At 35.6% G+C, this 26,238-nt stretch overlaps 1 protein-coding gene across 1 annotated transcript in view; it reads right to left on the reverse strand.

The window, feature by feature from the left end:
• Positions 1 to 26,238, reverse strand: part of SPATA17 (spermatogenesis associated 17) — a 173,754-nt gene that overhangs the window by 129,506 nt on the left and 18,010 nt on the right. Inside the window, exons 4-5 of the mRNA XM_032422499.1 lie at positions 19,631 to 19,681; positions 8,065 to 8,168 (exon numbers count right to left, since the gene is read on the reverse strand). Of these exons, the coding sequence (XP_032278390.1) occupies positions 8,065 to 8,168; positions 19,631 to 19,681 (155 nt within the window). The remainder of the gene's footprint in view (positions 1 to 8,064; positions 8,169 to 19,630; positions 19,682 to 26,238) is intronic.

The following is a 26,238-nucleotide window of genomic DNA, read 5'->3' on the forward strand; positions in this document are numbered from 1 at the left end:
GGAATAAGGTAAATATATTCATCCTACATTAATTGCCTTTGTAAGGAACTCTGCTTCTGTAATCATGATAATGTAAATACTGATACTGATTTCTCTGAAAATAGATGGAAGTGGAGATGGGAAGAATATGAGTTAAATCCTCATCTACCATATTATGTGAAAGTAATGCAAAAGATCCGAAGATGTAAAATCAGACAGTATCAGATAAGCATATAATTTAGAAATATTTGGTGTAAAAAGAAATAGCTAAAAGAAAAAAGTGGTCAACACTAGGGACATAGTAAGGATATGGCAAAGCAGTTCTTTTATCTATTATAAACATTTGGTAATAGGTAATAAATATAATAATATGCATGTATTATGTTGACATATATTCCTTTTTATTTTTTTTAAAGATTTTATTCATTTATTCGAGAGAGAGAAAGAGAGACAGGGAGCGCTGGGTAAGAGGAGGGGAGAAGGCCAAGCAGACTCCGTGCTGAGCATGAAGCCTGCTTAGGATCCACTCTTTCTCCCTGCCGCTCGTCCTTCTGCTCATGCTCTAAATAAATAAATAAATAAATAAACAAAACCTTTTAAAAAAATAAAAATGTAAAATACTTCTAAATTTCAAAAAAAATAAAGATGTTTGTACATTCATTATAGCATCTCTCCCAACTTTGTTCTATTTTTCCATTCTTTGCTCTTCCTTCCAGCTCTCTGAAAGAAAATTTTTAGCCATGGTTTAATGTCACAAAAATACTGATGATTTAGATTGTACTCAGCAATTAATGTTTCTATAAATTCTTTTAAAATACGCAAACTAATTCATGAAATTTTATGTTTGTTTATTTTGAATTAAAAATAGCCTCATGAAACTGAATGTTATTCTTATAACATCACAGGGAAGTATTTTTGTAAATATTAGCTTTTTTTCTTTGTCCTTGATAGTAATAGCTATTATTTGTTGAGTGTCAATTATATGCCCAGTGCTTCACGTACTGCATGCCTCACAAATATTCTGCAAAGTAAATACTGCTGCTCCAAAGTGCAGATGAAGAAACCTAATTTCTTTAAGACTAAGTAACTAGTTCAAGTTCACACAACTAGAAAGTGGCAATGATGACTAGTCCACATCAATCTGATTCCAAAGTCAATGTTCCTAGTTATTTGTCTTAAACTTGTTAAATTAAATCTTTCATGAAGTATCCAAGAGAAATGGAAACCTATTTCCACACAAAAACTTGTGTATAAATGTTCATAGCATCATTATTCATAATAGTCAAAGAGTGGAGACAACTCAAATGTCCATCAAATGATAAATGGATAAATAATATGTGGTTTACCCATAGAATGAAATATTAATTAGTAAGAAAAAGGAATGTAGTACTGTTATATACTATAGCATGGATGAATTTGGAAAACACCAGGCTAAACATCAGTCACAAAAAACCACATTGTAAGATTCAATTTATATGAAATGTACACAATAGGCAAGTCTACAGAGATAAAAAATAGATTAGTGGTTGCCAATGGTGAGCATGGCTGGGAAGAATGGGGAGGGTCACTGCTAAAGGGCACAGGATTTCTTTTTAAGATAATAAAAATGTTTTAAATTGCTTGTGGTGATGGTTGCACAACTTTGTGAATATACTAACCACCACAGAGTAGTGCACTTTAAAGGGATGAACCATATGGTATATGAATTATATCTCAACAAAGCTGTAACAATAAAAACAAAACAAATATATCCTTTAAAAAAAACTCTGATTCATGAAAAGATAGGTAAAGAATAATATCCATAAAAATCTTTCTAGCCAAACCATGGTATACAAAATCAACATGCTGAAAAACTTTGATTCACTTTGATGAATGAGAAATTTACATTCAAAACAGCACTATTGTTATAAGGTATTAACAACCAAAAACTACACTGAAGCATTAAACTTGGGAGAATATATTACTTCCAGCTTCAATTTCTGTCAAAAAAGATCAGTTTTCTGTACTCCAAGCTAATAATGTTTTATTAATGCTACCAATCTATAACTCTGTAGCTAATTTTTAATTTCATTATATAATTTTCTTATTCATAACCTGGGGCAGTTTTTGCATATCAGGCTAGATATTATAAAGGAACATGTCTACCAAGTGCAAACTCAGTCTCAAATTAATCAATTCCATTTATCTTTGTGATAGGTCTACTCTTGGTTATAAAAATATATTCTTATATAATTATACATAATTTCTTTTACTATTATCTATGTAATAAATAAACTATTTCTATTAATAAAAGAGCAGATAAACTAAAGTTAAGCCTAATGTTGTCTGGTATCCTACATAATTCAAAACAAACATGTTCTGATGTAGAATATATTTTACTAACTTTTTGTTCTGCAAGTTATTTTACCCCGCTGAAAGATAGAAAAATGCACTAGGGGCACCTGGGTGGCTCAGTCGTTAAGCATCTGCCTTCGGCTCAGGTCATGATCCCAGGGTCCTGGGATCAAGCCCCGCATCGGGCTTCCTGCTCCACGGGAAGCCTGCTTCTCGCTCTCTGATGATTTAGATTGTACTCAGCAATTAATGTTTCTGTAAATTCTTTTAAAATACGCAAACTAATTCATGAAATTTTTCACTCCCCCTGCTTGTGTTCCCTCTCTTGCTGTCTCTTGCTCTGTCAAATACATAAATAAAATCTTTAAAAAAAAGAAGAAGAATGCACTAGATCTTTTATTTTCTCTTTGAAACCCAGAAACTATACATTTAATCCTTGCTGGTATGAGTAATCAGAATACATCATAATTGCTTTGATACAATATTAAAGTGTGACATATAATCTTGAAAAGACATCACCTAAAAATATTGCCATAAGTAAAGGTAATGTAACTTTTGTCCAAGGCAAAATGCTGAAAATCAACCTTTACTGAACAAATTCTATATGCAAGTCACTGTGTGTGGAAAATATCCTGTAAGATGGCTACCAGTAATTCCCACTGTGGTATTCCTCCTTCGTGTAATCCCCTCACTTTGAGAGTGGGATGGACCCGGTCTCTTTCTTCAAATGAACAAAATGTAGCAAAAGTGATGAAATGTCACTTCAGACATTAGGTTATCAAAAGAATGTGGTTTCCATCCTCATGTTTTCTTGTGTCCTCTAGTTCACTTGCTAATTTCCATGTTATAAGCTGCCCTACAGGGAAGCCTACTTGGCAAGAAACCAATGGACTCAAGTGCAACAGCAAGAATAATGGAGGGCCACGTGAGGATCTTCCCCCAGTTGAGCTTTCATATGAGACTGCAGCTCTGGCTGACAGCCTGACTGCAACCTCATGAGAGACCTTAGTCTAGGCATGGAGCCCCTTCCAGATTCCTGGCTGATAAAGTGATGAGCTGTTAAGTGTGTATTGTTTTAAGCTGCTTTGAGTGTAATTTGTAATGCAGGAAAAGATAACTAGAGTCCTGATTCCAATGATTCTCAATGAAAAATAAAATAAAGAAATGTGAAGAAATAATGTACATAAATGTGTTATATATGTTCTTCTATGAGAAGGAAAACAACACCACCTAGTAAAATTAATGACCCTAATGATGCTTTTAATAATCACCAAACTATTTAAATATAAATATTATGAAAAATACAATCAAATGTGCACGCCAAAACACAAATGTAATCATGCCGCCACTCTTCTTAAAAGGGAAGTCTACTCCAAAGTTCTCAGAATAGCATCCAAACTCTTTAACATGGTCTCAAATGCCCTGTTATGATATGGTTCCTACTAAACTGTCTGAACTTATCTTTAACCAAACCTTCTATCATCCTCCATGCATCAACTTCAGTGAGATTTCCTGTGTAAATGTCCTAATTTCTGCACAACCTTCAGGGTTCAGTTTCACAGCCTCTGAGAAATGTCCCTAACCCCCAGACTCCCACTCCTACTCTGACCAACACCTATCTGCCTTAGATGTTCCTCTTCTGTGTTTCCTCTATGGTACCCCGTAGCATGCTTTCATTACATTTATAAAACTGCATATGTAACAGAAAGTAAAACAGATTGTGATTTATACTAGAAAGTTAACTATAGGGGCAGCTGGGTGGCTCAGTCGTTAAGCATCTGCCTTCAGCTCAGGTCATGATCCCAGGGTCCTGGGATTGAGCCCCACATCAGGCTCCCTGCTCTGTGGGAAGCCTGCTTCTCCCTCTTCCACTCCCTCTGCTTGTGTTCCCTCTCTAGCTGTGTCTCCCTCTGTCAAATAAATAAATGAAATCTTAAAAAAAAAAAAGTTAACTATATATTTCCAATTTTGAGACAGTGGAGTAAATATCTCTCTACCCCTTCCTCTCTTAAACTTCCATAAAATAAGAAAGGCAATAAGAAAATAAAAGGAAACCCTATCATTGGTAAAATCAGAAACACTTAAGAGTAATATATATGAAGAAGGGCCACCAAGAGTAATGAAAATTCAACCAGTATTAGAGATGTCATGGAGACAAGATACCTTAAGATGCAGATTTCAGAGAGAGACTGCCAGGTGCAAAATTCCTAAAAATAGCGGCATACTTAGAAGAAAAAACAGCAATGCCCTCCTTGCTCGGAATAATATTGGAGAGCAAAACTCAACTGTGGCAGATTTCCTGAACTATATGTCAGAGTGGCAGGGGACATAGGACTAAACGAGGAAATGCATAGGAATGCTATCTTTGCTATAGATCTCTAAGAGTGTTAAAGCAATAAGCAATCCTAGAGCTGCCAATTACTATCCAAACAAAACAAAAGCTAAACCAGTTCACATACATAGAGATACGTACACATTATGTGTGGGACTATACTTTGAGCCAAGGAGACTTCCTAACAGCCCCAGAGCACTCCTTTGGCTATTCCCCAACACTGTCTTTTTACAGCACCCCATTCCAAAACCCTAGAAATTTCCTCAGAGTGGTAAGTGTCTTTTGGCATGCTAATGGGGCTAGCTACCAGGAGAACCAATCATGTGATTAGAAGGTTGGGACTTTAAGATCCACCCCATCCACCTCCAACATCCCTGGAGGGGAGAGAGGATGGAAGTTGAAGTAATCACTAATGGTCAAAGATTTAATCAATCATACCTAGCTAAGGAAGCCTCTATAAAAATCCCTGAACCTACAGAATTCAGAGATTTTCTGGGTTGCTGAACACATGGCCATACTAGGGGGATGGCCTGCCAGCCCCATCTTTTGCACTATGCATCTCTTCCACCTGGCTGTTTCTGAGTTTTATCCTTTTATAATAAGCCAGTAATGTAATAAATAAACCATTTTCCAGAGTTTTCGAGCAGTTCTAGCAAACGACTGATCTTGGGGAGGAGGTCCTAGAAATCTTTGATTTGTAGCCAAGTTGGACAGAAGTTGTGGGTAAACTGGGGACATAACACTTGCGATTGATATCTACAGTTTGGATGGGGGTGGGAAGGGAGACAGTCTTGTGGGACTGAGCCCTTAACCTGTAGGATATGACACTATCACCAGATAAGTAGTTTTAGAATAGAATTAAATTATAGGACATCTAGCTGCTCTGATATTGCTTGGCATGGAAAACCCACACATTTGGTGACCAGAAGTATTGAGTATTGAGTAGACAGAAAACAGAGTACTATTTTTCCTTTCCAATCTCCATGCCATATAATCTTCTCAGTTCATCTAATAAATATAGCAAAAACGTGATAACAATACCTGCAAATTATAACACAGGAAAGAAAATTACATTTAATCAAGCATATAAAAGTGGATATAAATATCCTATATAAAATACTGATACAATTTACTAATAAATCAAAAGAATAACAATGGCTCAGTTAGAGATATTTCTATCACAAAATGATGGTTTAATATTAGTATATCTCCTCTGCTCCTCCTAGATCAACAGACAGCTCCATCTTCTTGTGTAGTGCTAGCCACATCACCAAGACACAATGGTGAAGGTCATATTGGGTGCCTGGTCACCAAGGCTGCTTTTAACTCTGGCAAAGTGTACACTGTTGCCATCAATGACCCCTTCACTGACATCAACTACACAATCTACTTGTTCCAGTATGATTCCACCCATGGCAAATTCAATGGCACAGTCAAGGCTGAAAATGTGAAACTTGTCAGCAATGGAAAAAAAGCCCTTCTCTATCTTCCAAGAGAGAGATCCTGCCAACATCAAATGAGGTGATGTTGGTGCTGAATACATTGAGGAATCCCCTGGTGTCTTCACTACTATGGAGAAGGCTGGGGCTTAAAGGGCAGAGCCAAGAGGGTCATCTTTTCTGCTGATGCCCCCATGTTTGTGATTGGCATGAACCATGAGAAATATGACAAGTCCCTCAAGATTGTCAGCAATGCCTCCTGCACCACCAACTGTGTGGCTAAAGCAAATTGTCAGCACTGATACACCAGCTTCCCTAGTAACTAGAGATATACACAGTAATATCAGGAAGAAAACAAAGATGAATGGAAATACCTGTCCAATAGAAGATACAGGCCTTTACAAAGCCAGCCTTTCACATACTTGTCTCTTTGAGGACTTTCCCCTATCAGTGATGGGCTAGGGTGAAGCAAGAGAGGCCTCTCCAGTGTACAATTTAAGGATGCCCTCTTGGGGTTGTAAAAGTGCAGGGTTGGCACCTGCATGGCCCTGCTAGTAAGCACCTGTTCAACTTTTGTGCCTTAAGAGCCTCACTTAACTCACCTTAGTCCCAGCCCTGCACAAATTCCCTCTCTTGCATATCCTACTAGCTCTTTCCTACGGGCAGGCTCACTCCTGCCATTTGCAGAAAGCCAGCCCATCGCTAGGACCTTTGATTTCTTAAGGAAGAAATTAAATAGCAGTCCCCTGGCATCCACATGTTTCTGAGTTTTCCAACTTCTCCAACTGACCAAAACCTACTGCAACCCTCCCAGACTTTCATTGTGGTTTCCAAAGAAATCAACCTTACAAATACCCAACACTTAATTTTCAAAGACCAGATCCTCTTATGTACCCAGCACACGTGAGAAATTTAAAAGTTAGAAAAATCAGTTTTCAGATATTTCTTATAATATGTGTAACTTTAGGGTCTCAGGCAAAAATCTTATTTTAACAATTTATTGTGCAATTGTTCTCTCTAGTTCAAAGAATTTTAAGAGTAAAATAAGATAAGGTATGTGAAAAAAAAACTAAAACAACTACATAAATGGCAACTGTTTTAGTTGCTATTTCTTTTTTATCTAAACATATTATAAGCCTATGGTCACTTACATGTTATTAGAATGGGGCATATTACAAGAGGGGAAAAAAACTATATTATTTGAAGTTACATGAAAACTTACACATAGAGCTTTGGTAAAGTTGACTGAATAGTGTTGCAATAGCTTGACTTTGCATAAATCTACAAAAGACATCATCCTATGATGTAAATCCAGGTGCTTTCTATGTGTTCAAAGAAACAAAAGCTGATAGTAAGCAGTCCATTTTAATTATGTTCCATGATATTTTCTCCTTTGAGAGGCAAGTTCTTACTATTGACCATATTTCTCAAAATACATCTGAGGCTTATCATACTTTAAATCTTCATCTATGGAATCATTTTACAGATAAATCCATCTCAAAATGAGATAATTTTACCAAAACTATTTTGCATAGAATCAGAGAGGCCTACTGAACACATAAATAATCTAATTTATAGTCAAAAGTACAATATATTTAAAAATATGACAACAATAAATTTTAAGGTAAATAGAATCATATGTCTCTATCTTATCAATAAATTTCTATCTAAAATATCACTGAGAGGGCACCTGGGTGGCTCAGTTGGTTAAGCTACTGCCTTCGGCTCAGGTCATGATCCTGGAGTCCCGGGATCGAGTCCCACATTGGGCTCCCTGCTCAGCGGGGGGTCTGCTTCTCCCTCTGACCCTCTTCCCTCTCGCGCTCTCTGTCTCTCATTCTCTCTCTCTCAAATAAATAAATAAAATCTTAAAAAAAATAAAATAAAATATCACTGAGTTCTAGCAAGTATTCCTAAGTATGGTAATGATCAACATCTATTAAGTAACCTTTTTGAGATTATCACTAGTAGAATACTCACCTAATTGCATCATTGGTCTCTGAAACAGCTTTCAGGTACTCCTTCAAATAAAAATAATTAAAGCAGTATTTCCGAATCCTATAGCCTCGCCATCGCCTCTGAATCTATTGAAGTAAATTAAAAGATAAAATATACCAGTGAGCATTTTTAGTGAAAACATTAACAGTTCTTCAAAATTAAGGTAATGATGGATGATAACTCACATCAAATAAAGTCTTAGGCTCTCCCACTAACAGTATATATAGTTGCAAATGTAGAGTGTACTTAGATTATAAAATATTATAAAGACAAAACATATTTAGAGGTTATTAGATTTTTAAAAATTTATAATTTTTCACAAACACTAAATGTGAAATTAACTACTGAACAATTAAAAATTTGTTTTATCAATCTCTACCACTTCAACTTCCTGACCAAACGGATTTTTTATTTTTCATAAACCACTGACTTGAAGATTGTATTTGGTCTCATTAAAATCAATTTTCAGGGGCGCCTGGGTGGCTCAGATGGTTAAGCGTCTGCCTTCGGCTCAGGTCATGATCCCGGGGTCCTGGGATCAAGCCCCGCATCGGGCTCCCTGCTTGGCAGGGAACCTGCTTCTCCCTCTCTCTCTCTACTGTTCCCTCTCGCTCTATCAAATAAATAAATAAAATCTTTAAAAAAAAAAAAAAAAAAAAAAAAAAAAAAATCAATTTTCAAATGGGCTTTTAAAATTTGGTGGTTTCAAAATCTTTAAACAAAATGTTGTATCTTCATCATGATATTTTAATACTTCTTTAATAACAATAGCTAACATTTATTGTTTTATTATGTGTGAGGTACATGTATTGCAGTTTGTATGTATTTATGCATTTAATCTTTAGAATACCCCTATGAGAAATATTCTTTTTTTTTTTTTTTTAAGATTTTATTTATTTATTTGGCAGAGAGAGACACAGCGAGAGAGGGAACACAAGCAGGGGGAGTGGGAGAGGGAAAAGCAGGCTTCCCGCCGAGCAGGGAGCCCGATGCGGGGCTCGATCCCAGGACCCTGGGATCATGACCTGAGCTGAAGGCAGATGCTTAACGACTGAGCCACCCAGGCGCCCCCTATGAGAAATATTCTTATCATCTTATTTGCAGATGAGAAAACTGCTAAATAGAGAAGTTATATAATTTCCTCATAATTTTATAGCCATTGGTGATGGATCTAGGAATTACATTAGGACTTTAGAGCGCATTTTCTAAACCACTAAAATACAGAACTGGGAACAGAGTGAAATGCAATTTTCAAAGAACAAACATTTCTGTTGAAAGCACCTATGTTTTTTTAGATGAAAGGAGTATGGGGAGGGGGTCTCAGAGAACAAATTTATGTGGGCTACTTCTTGCCTTATTATGCTCCATTAATCACGAGAAATCAATCTCTTTATGTTTTATCTTTGCTAATATAATCTCTAATAGACAAACTCAAAACAAAAACATAATGCATAGATCTTATTTTTGTGGAAAACAGAAACAAAAACAAAAAAACCCACAACTTCTTTAAAGAAGTAGAGGAAGAAAAAACAGCAAAAGATGAAAAAAAATGTTAACCCTTAATTCCCTACAATTTTATGGCAGTTTACATGTATTTTTGAATTATTCACATATTATGAATGATTCTTTTTTTGGATATGAAGTCCTTCCAATGTTTTGCACAGTTAGCTAAGCTAGGAACACACACCTTCTCTAAACATTTTTTTTTAAATAGCAAAGGGTGATTAATATAGACTCTCTACACTTGTCCATTGGGTTTTATCCCAAAAGCCTATTCTTTTTAAACTAAATATGTTGAGCCTAAAATTTTTTATAACTTGAAAGCTGAATCTATAAGAATAAACAGAAAAATGTTTTACTTGTATTCTATATTTTTCCGTGTTTTAAAACATGATCATTTAATTTTATAATCTGAAATACAGAACATGAAAATTCTGAAGAACTGTTTTAGTCAATCTCCCAGTATGAGAATGACTAAAACCAGTGAAGATATGCAAAATAGCTTGTAAGAACAATTAAATCAGAGATAATTCTACAAAGTAACAACAAGTAGAAAAGCAAGCTAGTGTAACAATGTTATAAAATGCACCTTTCCAAATATTTTTCAAGTGATCTTATTTTAGAAATTCATTAAATAAGAAAAATTATTTTTTTAAAGTTATATACTCATTTTAGAAACTATCTCCCTCTAATTTGACCAAACTGTATTAGAGCTGACAAAGAAAGGTGAGGAATTGATACAAACCACTTTCCTAATGAAAAAGAATAATCAGTTGGAATATGTATATGTATATAAATCATATATGCAAATAAGTGAATATTTTCCTGGCTCATCTAATTTAATCATTACAATATCATTTTGAGGTAGAGATTATTATTAGTCTCATTTGATAGAAGGGGACATTGATACTTAGAGAGGTTAAATCATTGCTTTCGGTCATAGAGCTGGTGGGATAGCTTCAAATATTACACCATGCTTTTACTTCATGTACAGTCATACAACGAAAGAAGAGAACACTTTCAAACAAAAGTACGGACAGAAAATCCATCATTAGCAACAGAATTGACTTAGGAAAAATGGGAAAATATTAGGATATCATATAGTGTTACGGTAGGAACTACTTATAAGATAAAAACATCATTAAATTCTAAATCAAATAAGATTAAACGATGCATGCTGGATCACTGAGAAGGAAAAAGAAACGATGTTGATTCATGATTAGGTCACACTAGGGCAGCGTGTATGCCCATTCTGAGAAAAGAAGTCTGAAAGGACAAAACTAAAATTGAATCCATGTCAATAGGAAGGATACCTGAAGGAGCCAGTGGCAGGGGCTCCCTCCCACTTCAAACCAGGCAAATACTAGAAACAGCACCAACCACCTCCAGAGTCTATAATTGGTGTGTTATCAGGGGATCTTCTAATATCCAACCTCCCTAGACATCTACTCAAAGGCAGGCTAAAATTCCTTTCCAAGACAAATCCTTTTATTCAGAATTGGGTATTAAAACACATACTGAGCAAGTGATGGTTAAAGTAACAAATTAAAACTCATCCACATTAATAATATTGATTGATAATCAATCTTTAAATGGCTTTGCTAGAGGTAAGTAGGTAAAAGTAGAAAGAAACTGGATGTTTGACCAGGTGAAGATGCTGCCATCCAGGGAAGGGAAGCTCATGAATGTGCCAGGTATTACATTAACTGCTTTAATTCTCATGCTAACCTTGTGCATGAGGCATGATCTCCATGTTAAAAATGAAGAAACTGAGGTTAAGTAATTTGATCAAGTTCACATAACCAGTAAAAGAATAAACGGCAAAGTCAGGATACAAACCCAGCTCTGTCTTATTCAAAAGCCCAGACTCGTTCCACTAAAACATCTTATAGATGAACTACATAAGAAGAAAAAGTATGTGTATGTGTTCTTTCATTTAAAAGATTCCATTTTCCTATGTTATAAGGAGTCCAGTTTAACCAATCCCTAACTGACAGAAGATGAATACAGTGGAGATTCTACTATACTTTCTCTTATAAGAACAAATGACTTCTGTAATTTTGCCTAAATTTCCTGTTGATGTCCCAGTACTAGTGAATCAACTTTAAATTAAAAAAAAAAAAGTTCTTTCAAGAGGCAAGATGACTTTTTATAACATTTCTTAATTTCAAGGTGAATGGGTTATGACTTCAAAAAAAAAAAAAAAGGCTAGTATTCATGTCCTTTAAAGTAATTAGCAACTTTCAGAAGTGATTGGTATAAAACAATTATTGTCATTGATCAGCTCTGAATAGATAATTTTAAACAAAGTCATTGTGTGCTCAGCAGATTACAGCTTGTTAACGGGCAAGTTCTAAATGACCTCTTAAGCTAGTCAAATCAATGATGCATATTCCTCATTAAGTAACATCAAAATGTAAGTGGTCTTATAAATAATGTTTATTTTAAGCACTAAAACAAATGGCAAAAACTTGATATACCAAAAGCCATCTGCTCATAGAAAAGATTCACCTCCACTGGTTTACTTTTATTCCTCAAAATTCATAGTAACATTACGGTTATCAAAAGAGAAAAAAAAATGTCTTCTCACCTAGAATTAAAATGAAGACATGGAAAACAAAATTTCTATTACTGATAATAACCTACCTAGTATCAATGGTCTAAATGTATTTGAGAGCATACAAGTAGAACTCTTACTCATAGCTATGCTCTTATTTATTAGAATGCTCAACATCCTAGATTATACAGTAAGCACAGAAAAGTAGGTTTACTAAATTCTCAAAGGTATTTAAAAAACAGTAACATCCAAATTTCATACTAGGTGTCATTGAATTATCATGTCAAAAACATACATATATGAATGGAAATCTTAACTAGGTATTTTTAACTAACAGAAGATTCTGGATAATCATTCCATATGCAGTTTCTTTTCTTTTTTTTTTTTTTTTAAGATTTTATTTATTTATTTGAGACAGAGAGAGAGAGAGCACATGAGAGGGGTGAGGGTCATAGGGAGAAGCAGGCTCCCTGCTGAGCAGGGAGCCCGATGCGGGACTCGATCCAGGGACTCCAGGATCATGACCTGAGCCGAAGGCAGTTGCTTAACCAACTGAGCCACCCAGGCGCCCCCATATGCAGTTTCTTCTTTTCAATGTTGTTTCCTCACTCTACCTGACTTTATACTCCCTTTCACTACAAATTTATTTAATCATTTCACAATGTTACTGGTACTAGAAGTAGTAGGAAGGGAGAAGAAATATTCTTTTGCATGGTGATGGAAAATTTAAATATCCATCCATCATCAGGCAAAAGCTTGGGGTGGTCTATATGATCCTTTTCCTCTTATTCCTTGGGCTGACATTTTGGGATATCTTATTCTATTAACTGGTATTCCTAGAGCCTAACATAATATCTAGTATATAAGAGACATTCAATATTTTGTCCTAAATTATTTCCTTAATTACTTCCTGAATTATTCCTGATAAATTCCTATTTATCTCTATCCATCTAATCACGGAGTCATTATTCTAAACGTACATACTTCATAGTATTACAAATACAAAAACCGAATTATAAATAGTTTAGGAGATTGAAATGGATCCTTATGTATCTGACACATATTCAACTATTTTTTAATTAAAGCCACCATATAATCATTTCTAATATTTTTATATTTTAAACACAAGTGGGAAACAAAATAAAATGGTTAATTGATGTTTCAAGCTAGATTAATGTTTGCAAATTAAAATTTGTATTCATAGATCCAGACCTCTAAGAAGAAAGAGCCAATAAAGTCACGGTTACTTTGCAAATTGGTTGTTTTAAGTGATCTTTAATCTAGTGATCCTCCTGTTATTATAGTCTTTATTTTTCTTTAAGTGAAGATTTCTATCTGAACTAAAATATTTTGGGACACTAATTTCAAGACAAATTATTTAAAATAACTGAAATAATAAAGGATCAGCCGAGATGTTCTAGGTTCCAAAAGAATATCATTACATAATTATATATGATTGATCAGTAACATGTACAAAGTTTCCAGGGTTAAGGGAATTCTACTTGAAATAATCAATTATAGCAGTAGCTTTTTAAAAACTCTGTAAGCTTTAGATTATTTCCATTTTTCATTTCTCATAGATTTTGAAAGTGAGAAGAAAAAGTCTGATGGAACATATTTTTTAAGAGATCTCTAAGATACTATGCATTAGCACTTCCTGAAATTTGCATTCATATGATATTGCGCCAGTTGTCCTAGGACAGACAAGCAAAGGAGGACTCAAGATGTGTAAGATAACCCAATGGAGGCTTTTCAAGGACATTATAAGGAACGTATACTTTGCAGAGAGCACTTTGGTTAACTTCCAAACTCTGTGACAGACTACATATCCTCATTATGTTTCGTTTACTGAAGACCAGTATACTCTAAGAGTTAATGCATAGAGAGATTAGCAGTTGAAATTGCTAGCAGTCTTAGGGTGATGATGGAGGACAAATCCTGATGCTAGCAATAGCAGTAGGTAAAGGCCCCAGCCTTCTTTTACAAGGAGAGGTTTGTCATCCAATTCTGCCTGCAAGGAGAAGCATGTAACACTCACTGTGGTCTCCTACTAATTGTCACTAAGTTTAGAATTCCCTAAGTAAAATGTACTACCAGTAAGATGCTCGTGAATTGTGAGGACCAGGGATCAGTTTATCAAGTAAACCAGAGCATAAGTAATGAAGTTTCCATAAGAGCTCAGTCCAGGGTTCACATGGTTGTTCTCATCCAGATACTGAGAAAAGGGGAAGACTGGCAGTAAAGGCAAGAGTACAAGTGGTCAGAAGTAACAGAAATGTGGGTACCAGTCCTCTAGGGTTCAATTCCCAACGCTATCACTTACTAGCTGTGGGACCTTGGGCAAGATATCTTTCTGTGATTCTCTTTCCTCATCTTTCAAATTGGAATCATAATGGTATCGACCTCTGAGAGTTGGTTGTGAGGATTACAGAGAAGAGTTAAAATATTTAAGACTGGTGCCTGGAGGGTAGTAACTGCCATTCAATTGCTAACTCATTATTATTTACTAATGGTTCTGACTTACCAAGATTTGGGAATATGTGGTTTTACAATCTTTTTCTTGCCTGGCCTCAGAGACATATAGCTTCCACTGATGATTGGTTTGACTAAGGTATGCTCAGATCTGCCAGCAACATATATATATTCATACTCAGGTAATAAGTGTGAAAATCTGGAGCCATTCTCTTGGGGAAATAGGAGCCTCAAAGACAAGGTTGAGGCTGGATATACATTTAGCCTCTTGGGTGACCTATAAATGGAAGAATTAAGTATATGATATATACCACTCCACAGAAGAGGCTTCATCTGGGATGGGGTCAGACAATAAACGAAAGTCATAAGCAAGAGAAAACACTAAATGTTGAGAACCATGAATCAAAGTACTGGGGAAAAGGAACAAGTAATAGACCTTAGGATGGATGAAATAATCCTGCTAAGCTATACTTTCTTTTTGCTACCTGGGGATATTTTTTAATGGACTTTCTATACATAAAGGAATTTTGCCTTCATCTTTATAGTACTGTTATTAGGAAGCTGAGTTGCTAAGCCCAGCGTTTGGTGGACCTGAGGTGACACCTAAGTGCTTAATTAGATGTTCCCTGGCATCAGAAATGGAGGGTCAACTCTATGCCAGGCTGTAAAAGGATAGACAATTGTATATCTAAATGAGATGTGGAAAGAAAGGAATTTAGCAACTCAATCAGTTCAGGACATTTGTATAAGATACTAAAAGCTATTCAAAAAGAGAGAACTAAAAAAAAAAAGTTGGGGACCAAATTTAGACAAGATTCACAATGGAATATCCAAAATGCTGGAGGAAAGGCAGAACCCTAATCTGGAGTAAAGTTGAATTAAAGACCAAAAAGGCAATAAAGTGTCACAGAGAGAAACAGGAGGAATAGGGCACCGGGAGCTAAGATAAAAATTTATTGAGCAATATATTGCTGTATTAATTGACTGTCACTGACCTAGCAGCATATCAGTAACAGGGATTTTAAGAAGGCATACTGTGGGTTCTGACAGCAGCTTATATCATAGCAAACCTCCTTCAAACCTGTACATGTTATGATACTTAGGCAAGGTCCCAAAGTTCATGAGATCTTCCATTCACATGAGAATTGCACTAACCAAATAGTATCTTACCACGTCCAGTTTATTTATACCACATAACCTCAACAGATTTTCAAAAAGTCTTAAAGGTCCCCCAGCAAAGGCTTAAATAATTTCCAACAAAGACACTGAGGGACTTAAACAAAAAGTACTTAAAACAAATGACTTTTTTTACTCCTCGTTTAGAAAAGAATGGGCTAACGTTCATTGACTTATTCGGGGAAATTTATTTAACCACCTACTATAAGCCAGGAACTGTAGATACAAAGACTAAGAGGATAGGATCTGGGCCCCAAGGGACTTACAGTGTGTGGGGAGGTAAGTACAGGCATGTAAATTAGTAAGGATAATAAAATGTTACAGGTTCTATAACAGAAGTATGTTGATGGTAAAATAGGACATAAAAAGAGTGATCAATTCTACATGGGTAGGGGGATCGTAAAGTCTTTATAGAGAAGGTGACCCTTGAAAAAATAAATACAGCAAATAGGATATGGATACGTATTACATTAAAAAATCATATAATTTATTCTTTATTATAAGAAAGTGACATCTATATAGGAATGGATAGGCTAAAAAATATATTTTTTAAATCCCTCTATTTTCAGGAATGCTCCACTAGCCTCGTTAGCAATTGGTGATAATCTGTCATGCTAGGATTCAAACAGTCAAACATAATTTGTAATCAGCTCATTATATAAGGCAAATTAAGACAAAAGTTTTTCTTTTCTATTGTATGTGAAAATCTTATTCAAGATTTGTGTGCACATATATCAGTTTGAATATTATTGGCCATATAAATTTTTGGTAGTTATCTATGACTGTTAGAAATTCTTCCTCCTAGACACACACGGCCACCCATATTTAAAGCATTTAAGGGATAGTTATTTTGAACAAGGTTACTCGGTAGCTGATGAACTGAAAAGGCAGAGGTATAGCTATTAGAAGTAAAACTTCAGCTAGTGGTATCTAGCCAGGATTGTAATCTTCAGATGTGCACAACATGAAGGTATGTGGACCACATACTGGTTTCTTCAGCCACTCTCTCTTGCAGAAAGCACAATCTTCAGAGCACCATCTTGCAAAACTGCACTTCTTACAAATAAATTCAGTTCTGGTCACTGTGATCAACCAACACTACAATTTAATCTTTGCTAGGCAGTCATTTTGGCCTCCATGCAAGTAAGCCTCATTCCTCATCGTAGGAACATGAAGTAAGTACCTAGTCTATTACCAAGTCAACTCATCCAAACCTCTGAAGGCAGTCTTTGAATATCTTCATTGGAGAAGTGTTTTTATTATAAATTTCTCACAGTAGTGCTTACATCCTCCAAACAGCCTCACAGAAACTCCTGTGCATCGTCAGTGGCTTGGCTCAAGCCTTCCTCCGCCTCACTTTAATGGTCACTGCATCCTCACCTCTACTCTTCTCTCCTGGAATGTGTTGCATAAAAAATAAGTCTGGACACAGCAAGAGAGACTTTATTTCAAAGAATTATTATAAGGGAGAGGGAGTGAGTGACCATCACAATAGGTGGAGTGGACTTCTGCAATAGGGAGAGTGCTTTGACCATAAGATCTGTAAGCATGTCAAGAATTAGACACAAAGAGTTTTGTTTTTTTTTTTAATAGGAAGGTGTAAACAAGGCTAGAAAGAACCTGATGTGGGGAAGTGCGATGAAAGGATGGCATAATCGGATAGATCAGAAAACGCTTTACCCGGAAGCCAGCCTATTCTCAGGAGGAGGTATTATATGCTGGCTAAAATTCAGGGACCCGGGGGGAGAGAACTTTAACCACAGTTTGGTTAATAAACATGTTTTTCCAATTGATCGATGGAGACAAGCAGTTGTGCTAATCATATGTGAGGTAAAGAATGGAAATTTAGGAAGGGGGGCGCTGTGCCTGGCCTTGTCATAGGTAAACAAGGGACATATCTGTGCCTCTCATCTAAGTCATGTGGTGAAGGGCAATTTTTTTTTGCAGCAAGCTGTTTCCAGAGGGTGGGGAGATTTTTTTAAACTTTGTTGTTTTCCATGATCACAGGACTCAGGTAAAGTTTAACATCGTTCACTAACATTAATCAAAGACAAGTTGACTTTGGGCGATGCTAGTAGGAAATGCAGCTTTTAATATAATATTGGGAGTAAGTCAAAAACTCTGCCTTTCAAGCGGCTTATACTGATGTCGGTTTCTTCGATATGCCTAATCTAGGTAAAAAGAATCATGATTCAAGCCAGATCAAAACTCAGTAGGAAGACTGGGGGCTAAATAGCAAACAACAGAATGCATTTTTCTAACCCTGTCTTCTATGTCTTTATCTTCCCTGGTGATCTATGGAAACATCTAAGCCTTAGGTCATCAAGTACTTTGTTTTCACAGTCATCTACTGCTTTTTACTTTGGAGACACACCTGACACAAAGTAAGCAGAAAAGAGAGAAGCTAACAGTGTTGAAGGCTCAGAAGTTAAGTCTTTGGCAGAGTTATACAGAGAATCAAAATCTCCTAAATTCCCAGATTTAAGCATTCCCAGTGAAAGAAGAAAACCAAGTTGTTTTCCTATACTGTTATATTATTAACAAAGGTAAATAGCCCACTGCAGCTACAGTATGTGCCTTTGGCTCAGGAAAAAGAAGAAGATCTACTTCTTCTAAACCATAGAAGACAAAACTTTTGTCTTCCTCCTAGACACACACGGCCACCCATATTTCTCTCTAAACCATAGGGGAACAGAAAGGTGGACACCTGGGTGGCTCAGTCGGTTAAATGTCTGCCTTTGGCTCAAGTCATGATCTCGGGGTCCTGGGATCAAGCCCCATGTCGGCTTCCCTGCTCAGTGGGGAGCCTGCTTCTCCCTCTCCTTCTGCCCCTCCACTCTGCTCATGCTCTCTCTCTCAAATAGATAAAATCTTAAGAAAAGAAAGAAAGAAGGAAGGAAGGAAGGAAGGAAGGAAGGAAGGAAATGGAAAAGGAAAAGGAAAAGGAAAAGGAAAAGGAAAGATAGATCATATGTGGAGACCGTCCCTGGTATAGGCTCTCAGCACACACCCATACCTGCAGAGGAAAGCACCCTTCCCAAAGCAGTATAAATAATCAAAATAATGTTAATTTAGCTGCCATAGTTCTGCACAGGACTTTTAGAACGTATTTTACTATGCTGCTTCACCCAAAATAAAATCTATTATTAGCAGAAGAACTAATAGATTAATGAAAGAGAATATAATAAGGCAACATAAGTTCTAAGAACATTTAGGAAATTCACCAAAGTATTTTCTCCATTTATAATAGCTCCACAATTAAGTTATTACCATACTATCTGAGACAAGAGAACTAATACTTTTATTGTGCCCATTCCCAAAATCTGTGCAGAAACCAAGCCAGCCTCATAATCACTAAGCTCAGCATTCCATTAGGAAAATAACACATAAAATTGAACATAGAGATGATAGAAATAAAACTTCTAAGGTGGAAACTGACTTTATTACTGCTAAATCATATGAATAATTTCTAATTGATTTGTATTGGGCCAGCATCTTATATTCCAGAACCATGTTCATCTATTTATCACAATATTCTATAATATGACATATGGAAACTAATACAATGCTTCATTACTATTTACGGTCTTTCTCTAGTTATGGCTCAGAGATATTTAACATTCTAAAACATAAGCACTGATAATTACATGTTTTACATTTTACTCTAATTTTTAATACTGCCAAGATTATTTAGTATAACTAACTTTTTAACTATGTACTCTTTTCTCTCTAACCATTAGCATATCAATCAAATTTGCATTATTCTGGCTTGCTCATTTTATTAAAAGCGAATTCAGAGCACAATTGACTTTTCATTTGTTTAACAAGTGAAGAAATATTTACCCTGACAGCCATTGCATTGTAGAGATTCATCTTCATAGCACAAGATGCGAACTGTGAATCAGGAAAAAAAGAGACGGCATATAGTTCAGTTACACAAAGACAGTGCAGCCTATTTTTACATATAAAAGATAAGAATCTTTATACATAATACATAATAAGAGTTCTGGGCTTAGAAAAATGAAATCAAACTTTGTATTGAAGAGATAGGCTTCCTAATACATAATGCATGCTTAACCAGAAAAATCTATGGTAGTCAAACTAGGAGCTAATGGAGATATATGATCATAAAATGCTCTCCGCTGAGTTTGATAATCAATGGTGCTCTACTGAGAATAGAATAACAAAGCAGAAATATTCACAAGTGCTGGTGACACGTAGTATTGTATGATTTATTCACTGGGGTTCTTTTAGCCAAAACTCACAGAAACATAAAAGGAATTCATATTTCAAGACGTCTGGTTTAATGAAAAATTCAAAGAAATGCTGTCTTCAGTCGAAATCCTTCAAGGATATGGATGCAGTGATGGAGCAAAATTGTGCCTTCCAACCATCTGTACAAAATGTTATGTACTTAGCTGCCTCCTGAGTAATCCTTGGGAATTTTGTTTCATTTAATATTCATTTTAACACCATAAAATCATAAATACAATGATATCATGTTACAGCAAATCCCCTGATATAGTGAAGACTTTCTAAGGTCTTGGTTTCTTTCTAGTATAGATACATCTGTCTATTAATATACAAACCTCTGTTACACTACATAATCATTTAGCAACATAGTTTATTTCAAGGCAAATATTGCTTTAAATGAAGTCTCTACATCTGTTATATCTTTTAATTAAAAACATAAAATTAACATAACTCATGACAGTACAATAAATAGTAAAAGCAATGAAATATACATTTTTAATACAAAATATTACTTTATCTATTTTTATTCAGTCGAAATTCATTTGACTAATATAACTTGAGCTTAGGTATCAGGTGCTGTGTTTCAGGCAAAAATCAGAGATAAGTGCCTTAACCTTTTATATAGGGGTTTTCTTCCCTGCAACAAACAGAAATTCATATAAAAGGGTTTCACTGTAATTAGGATTGTTTGAATTGCCTGGTCTGATCCAAAGCAAATTTTCTGTGGAGAGCAGCAGGGCTGGATTATTTATCAACAGTCTGAGCAATTAAGAAACAGTTGGCTGCAATATGTTATTTACAAATGAACACAATGATGTGACTTCATTTTAAATTCTCTTTCTTCGTCATAGCAAGTGAAGTATAATTCTTGGCGTTTGAGGTGAATACTTTAACACCATATTTCTTCAAGTCCAATTGATGTAGATATAACCATTAAATTATTTTATACAGGAGAAACATACTAAAAATTAAATATCTAAAATGTTTGGGTTCAGAAAGAGGCAATGTTTCTTATCTTTAATATGGTGCTGTTCAGTTAGCAGCACTGATGATGTGTGAGCTTTCAAGCCACAGACATGAGTTCAGGTCCTGATGTTGCTTTTACCAGCTGTGTGGCTTTGAACAAGTTACTTAAAGCCAGCCAGTCTTGACTTCCATGCTCACAAAATGCAACAGTACATATTTCATAGAGTTGGGGTGAAGATTAAAATGAGACAAAATTTTTAAGGTGCTTGGGACATAGTTGATGATTATAAAAGGGATTATCACTGCTGCTCTTACACATTTTGTAGCTAAAAGTATGTGATTTAACAATAAGTAAAATTCCAAAATGTAAGAGGTTAAATTTTATTCTGGACTCAGAGAAAAGAGAGATCTAGGTTTTAAGTGTATGGGTTCTGACTTTTATAGCTAAAAGGTGGAAAAGCACTTTGATTCCAGTATATCATTCTCATGTGAACCACTCACTGATATTAAATTCATTTGCTTTGGAAAGTAACAAAATATATTTATGTGAAAAATATTGCATGATCCCACTTCTAAGAGGTACCTGAAACAGCCAAATTCACAGAGACAGAAGGTGGAATAGCAGTTACCAGGGGCTAGAGGAAGGGGGCAGCTTTTGTTAAATGGGTAGAGTATCCATTTGAGATGAAGGAGAAATTTTGGAGATGGGTAGTGGTGATAGTTGCATAAAAATGTAAATGTACCTAACGCCACTGAATAATATAGTAGAGTTAAAAATGGTACAAATGGTAAATTTTATGCTATGTGTATTTTACCACAATTTTCAAAACACTAAAAAAAATCATTTGTGAATGTGAATTGTTCATTTTCATAAGCTTATCTATGAAGACACATTTAGACACTTTAAAATTTTGTAAGATTTCTTTCATCTAAGACTTTATTTCCATTCTGAGCAATGATACTACTTGTTTTATTAATTTTTGTTCTTTTGGTATATGAATAGTTAAAATATAAATCATACAAAAGCCTTTGTTCTTAATATTATTGTCTAGAATTCTGTCCTCAAAATTTGTTTTTTAATTCCATGGAGTTGGATAAGCAAAGAATATCCTAGCTACTAAATATTAATAGTATTTCCAACAATGATGAGCTACTGTAATTTCTCAACAGACAAAATTCTTAAAATTTTCTTACTATTTATTAATTTCCCATTTTATCATAAGATACTAAGTGTACTAAGACTAAAAATCTGGAGTGAAAGTCAAGCATGTTTGTTGAATAAACAAAGAAAGGGAAAGAGAGGGGAAAGGGGGACAGAAAGAGAGAAAGAAGGATAAACAGAACTGATATGTTGCATTTACAACAAATAGAGCAGGAAGAATTTCTGGGATGAACACTAAGTCAACCATTTGCTAGCTATATGGCCTTTGTCACACCATCCACCTCAATTTTTACAAGGCTTCTGAAATTTTTTTTGGAGGATATAGTCCTTTTAAAGACATAATTTTCTGCATGGTTAGTATCCATGTGAATCTTCTGGACAGGGCTGCTATTCAGTGGGATTGGACCATGATTACCGATGAAAGCATGTTTCATATTTTGAGTTTCGTTCTTTTTTCTTTCTATCAGGTGAATTACAATGGGAGGGTGGTTGGGGATAAATGAGAACCACCCTCTTAGAGGTCAAGAGATATTCAAAGCTTACCACAATCAGGTCCCAATTTTTCCCCTCAATTATCTCTTACCACTCCATTCCTTTAAAGCTCAAGCTGATCAAATTACTATTTTTATTTCTTTACCTCCATGTCCATATTACTCCCCTTGCCTCCAAATGTCTTACCATTCTTTTCCAGCTGTCCAAACCTTATCTCTCCTGTTTTTCTTGCAAGCATTTATAGGAGAAACTATCTTTTCTCTCCTACTCCAAGTACCGTCAGCTGGAGGAAGCTGGCATTCTCCTAGTTCCAAAGCATACTTTCAAACAATTTCATACCAGTAAGAAGTACTCCTTTAAAAAGGACAACAACAACAACAAACCAAAAGAACAAGGAACCTTTTTAATCTCAAACTTTCCACACTTAAGACTCTCTATCCCTTTCGGTATTGTCATACTTCAGGTATCTGATTACTTACCCTCCTTCCTCCCTCCTCCTCACTTCTCCCTGACTTGCTCCAAGTATGCTCTAAAGATTCTGACGTCAAGCTAATGGTCTAACTTTTCATCACAACTCCTGTCATTATCTTGAGACTTTTCAAATTCATGTAGACAACACATTTAATTACTAAATCCATAGCCATGTTCCAGACCTTGTGAACTAGAAATGTTCCCCCTCTTAAGTCTTTTTTTTTTTTTTTAAAGATTTTATTTATTTATTTGAGAGAGAGAATGAGATAGAGAGAGAGCATGAGAGGGGGGAGGGTCAGAGGGAGAAGCAGACTCCCTGCTGAGCAGGGAGCCCAATGCGGGACTCGACCCTGGGACTCCAGGATCATGACCTGAGCCGAAGGCAGTCGCTTAACCAACTGAGCCACCCAGGCGCCCCCCCCCCCCTTAAGTCTTAAACTCTTAATGCAAATTCCTCTCCTTCAATCCCTGGTGGCTTGACTTCTCTTAAAGGTTCTTCTATCTGGTTTAGACAGATTTAATACAGATATTTCTTGTTCCCCATTTTTAAGTTCTTTCTTCACATATTTTTATATACAATGGCTACATGGTATTTTGCTACATGAACATACCATAAATGACCTAATAGTTCCTTTATTGAGTATTTATGTTGAAAACCAAAAAAAGATGAGTTTCAAGGAGGAAACAGTCAATTTCAAAAGCACACTTTAAAAAAAAGTTGTTTTTTTGTTCTTTGTTTTTTTTATGAAATGGTTCATTTTTACTCCGGTATAGTTAACATACAGCGTTCTGTTAGTTTCAGGGGTACAATATAGTGATTCAACAATTCTATACATTATTCAGTGCCTACCACAAGAGTACTCTTTAATCCCCATCACCTATTTCACCCATCCCCCACCCACCTCCCCTCTGGTAACCATCAGTTTGTTCTCTATAGTTAAGTCTGTTTCTTGGTTTCTCTCTCTCTCTCTTTTTTTTTTTCTTTGCTCCTCAAAAGCAGAACACTTAAAGCAATACATATTCATAATAATTTTGAGTAATACATCTATATAAACTCAACCAGATCAGTTGGCTTTTTGTTAAGATTGAGCAGTACAAAGGAAACACTTGCATTAAAGTGATGACAATGGAACCTTTAAAAGCCATGCACATATGGATAACAGATATGATGAGCATGAGGCTTTGTTATTTTCCACATCAGTGCTATCCTCATTTCATAATTTTGAGTATAATCATTAAAATGATTTATTATCAAATAATCCTGAGTATTTTGTGCATATGCTTTGCCTTGTTTGTTGGCAAATGATACCAATCTGTTCATTATCAACAGCTGATTTTTAAAATACCCTTTCTTTTTCCACATACACACAAAATTAAAAGCCATATATATTATTTCTTACAATTATTATTAATATAATCTTTAAAAGCAGAAGAACCAAATCTAAATTCATTTCATAATTATCATGAAAATATATTAATAAAGTTTTAAATTAATACCAGTAGGTCAGAAGCTTAAGTTATCTAGCCTTTAGTATTTATCTAAACTACAAGACCCTGAAGGAAAAAAATGTTTCAGTTTTCTGCTCTGACACTAAACAGTGATAAATGTTGCCTTCTTAACTTATAACTGATTTGGAAGTCCTTCTGTTGAAGTTTCTCTCTCCCTCTCCCTCTCCTCCTCCCCACCTCACACTCTCTCTCTAAGATAAATAAATCTTAAAAACAAAGAACAAACAAACAAACAAGAAAGCTCCCAAAACAGTAGGACCATTTGAGTATCCAGTAGGAAGAGCAAGTTGCAGTAAAGTTAGAGCAAGAGTTCAGCAGGTATGAAAACGCATATGCACCGAGCACACACACCAGATAGCCATCGATTTCACTAACAGGAAAAGATTTTCAAGGTTGTGAATCAACAATCCTAGACCCCTAAGATGGACAAATTTGGGTTATGTTGCCAGATACAGCAGCCTGGAAGTCAGCAGGAAGGCCAGAAAAGGAGGTAGAGAATAAAAAGAAGCAAAAACAATAGTCATCAAGGAAGCAAGAGTCCAATCTCAAAGGAAAACTGTTAATGACCTATTATTGTTGAGTTAATGAGGGCACTGTAGTGGAGAACCCATGATCCTTCAGGGCTGGATAAGCTAGCTGGTGTCACAATGAAAATTATTTAAAAGCTGGATAGAAATATTTTAGTTAATAGAATTTTGAGGGAGGCTGTCTAAAACTACTGAACCTATCTAAGGAGATCCTAGGACCTGTCTTTTCACAGTTCACTTCCTGTGTGACCTTTGCCACATCTCAGACTGTTGACAATGCCAAATTTGCTAGCGGTTCCTCTGGTGACTGTGATATTGTGTCTCTGCTTTTCTAGTCGTTATCTGTGTATAATTCCCTTTCCTCTGCCTAAATCCCACTAATGTGTTCCACAAGCCTCAATTCTTGGCCCTGGCTCTACTCTTAAGATATGTTTTTTTCCCCATTAGGTAGAAATTCTAGTCATCTTGCAATGATGGTTCTAAAATCTTTGTGTCCAGCTCTGACTCTTAATCTAAACTTCCATTCAGTAGTTCACTTTAATAAGCATTTGGGGAGTGTTAATTATCATATGCCAGACACTGCTGAGAGACTCTGCAAAATCGCCTTACAAGATACCACCACATGGAGGTGTCCTAACATCATCACAAACTCAAAAAGCTCAAAACATCTTTCTGTAAGCTTTACTGAGTGCCCCATCCGAAATGTTTCTTATAAACATGCACGCTTTTGTTATCATTATAACCATTAATCAGGTTTGCGGAGATAAAAATGCAGCTATCTTAGCAGCTTACAAAACAAAAAGTTTCTCACTCACATTATGTGTAGACTAGGGTTCCCTATAGCTATCTATGCTCTACATTTCTTCATCTTAACCCCAAGGATGAAGGAGCAGCCAAGACTAGGGTGCGCTATTCTTATGCCAGAAGGAAAGAGGAAGAAAGCTTCTTAAAGCTTCATCTTCAGTGTGGCATATGTCCCATCTGCTCACAACACATGGCTTAGCCCAAAATCAGTGAGATGGGAAAGAAATCATTCTTTTATGAAGAAGGGGGCAGTGAATAATTTTGAC

This window comes from Phoca vitulina, unplaced genomic scaffold (genome assembly GCF_004348235.1).
Source record: "Phoca vitulina isolate PV1807 unplaced genomic scaffold, GSC_HSeal_1.0 scaffold26, whole genome shotgun sequence".
In the NCBI taxonomy this organism is placed as follows: Eukaryota; Metazoa; Chordata; class Mammalia; order Carnivora; family Phocidae; genus Phoca; species Phoca vitulina.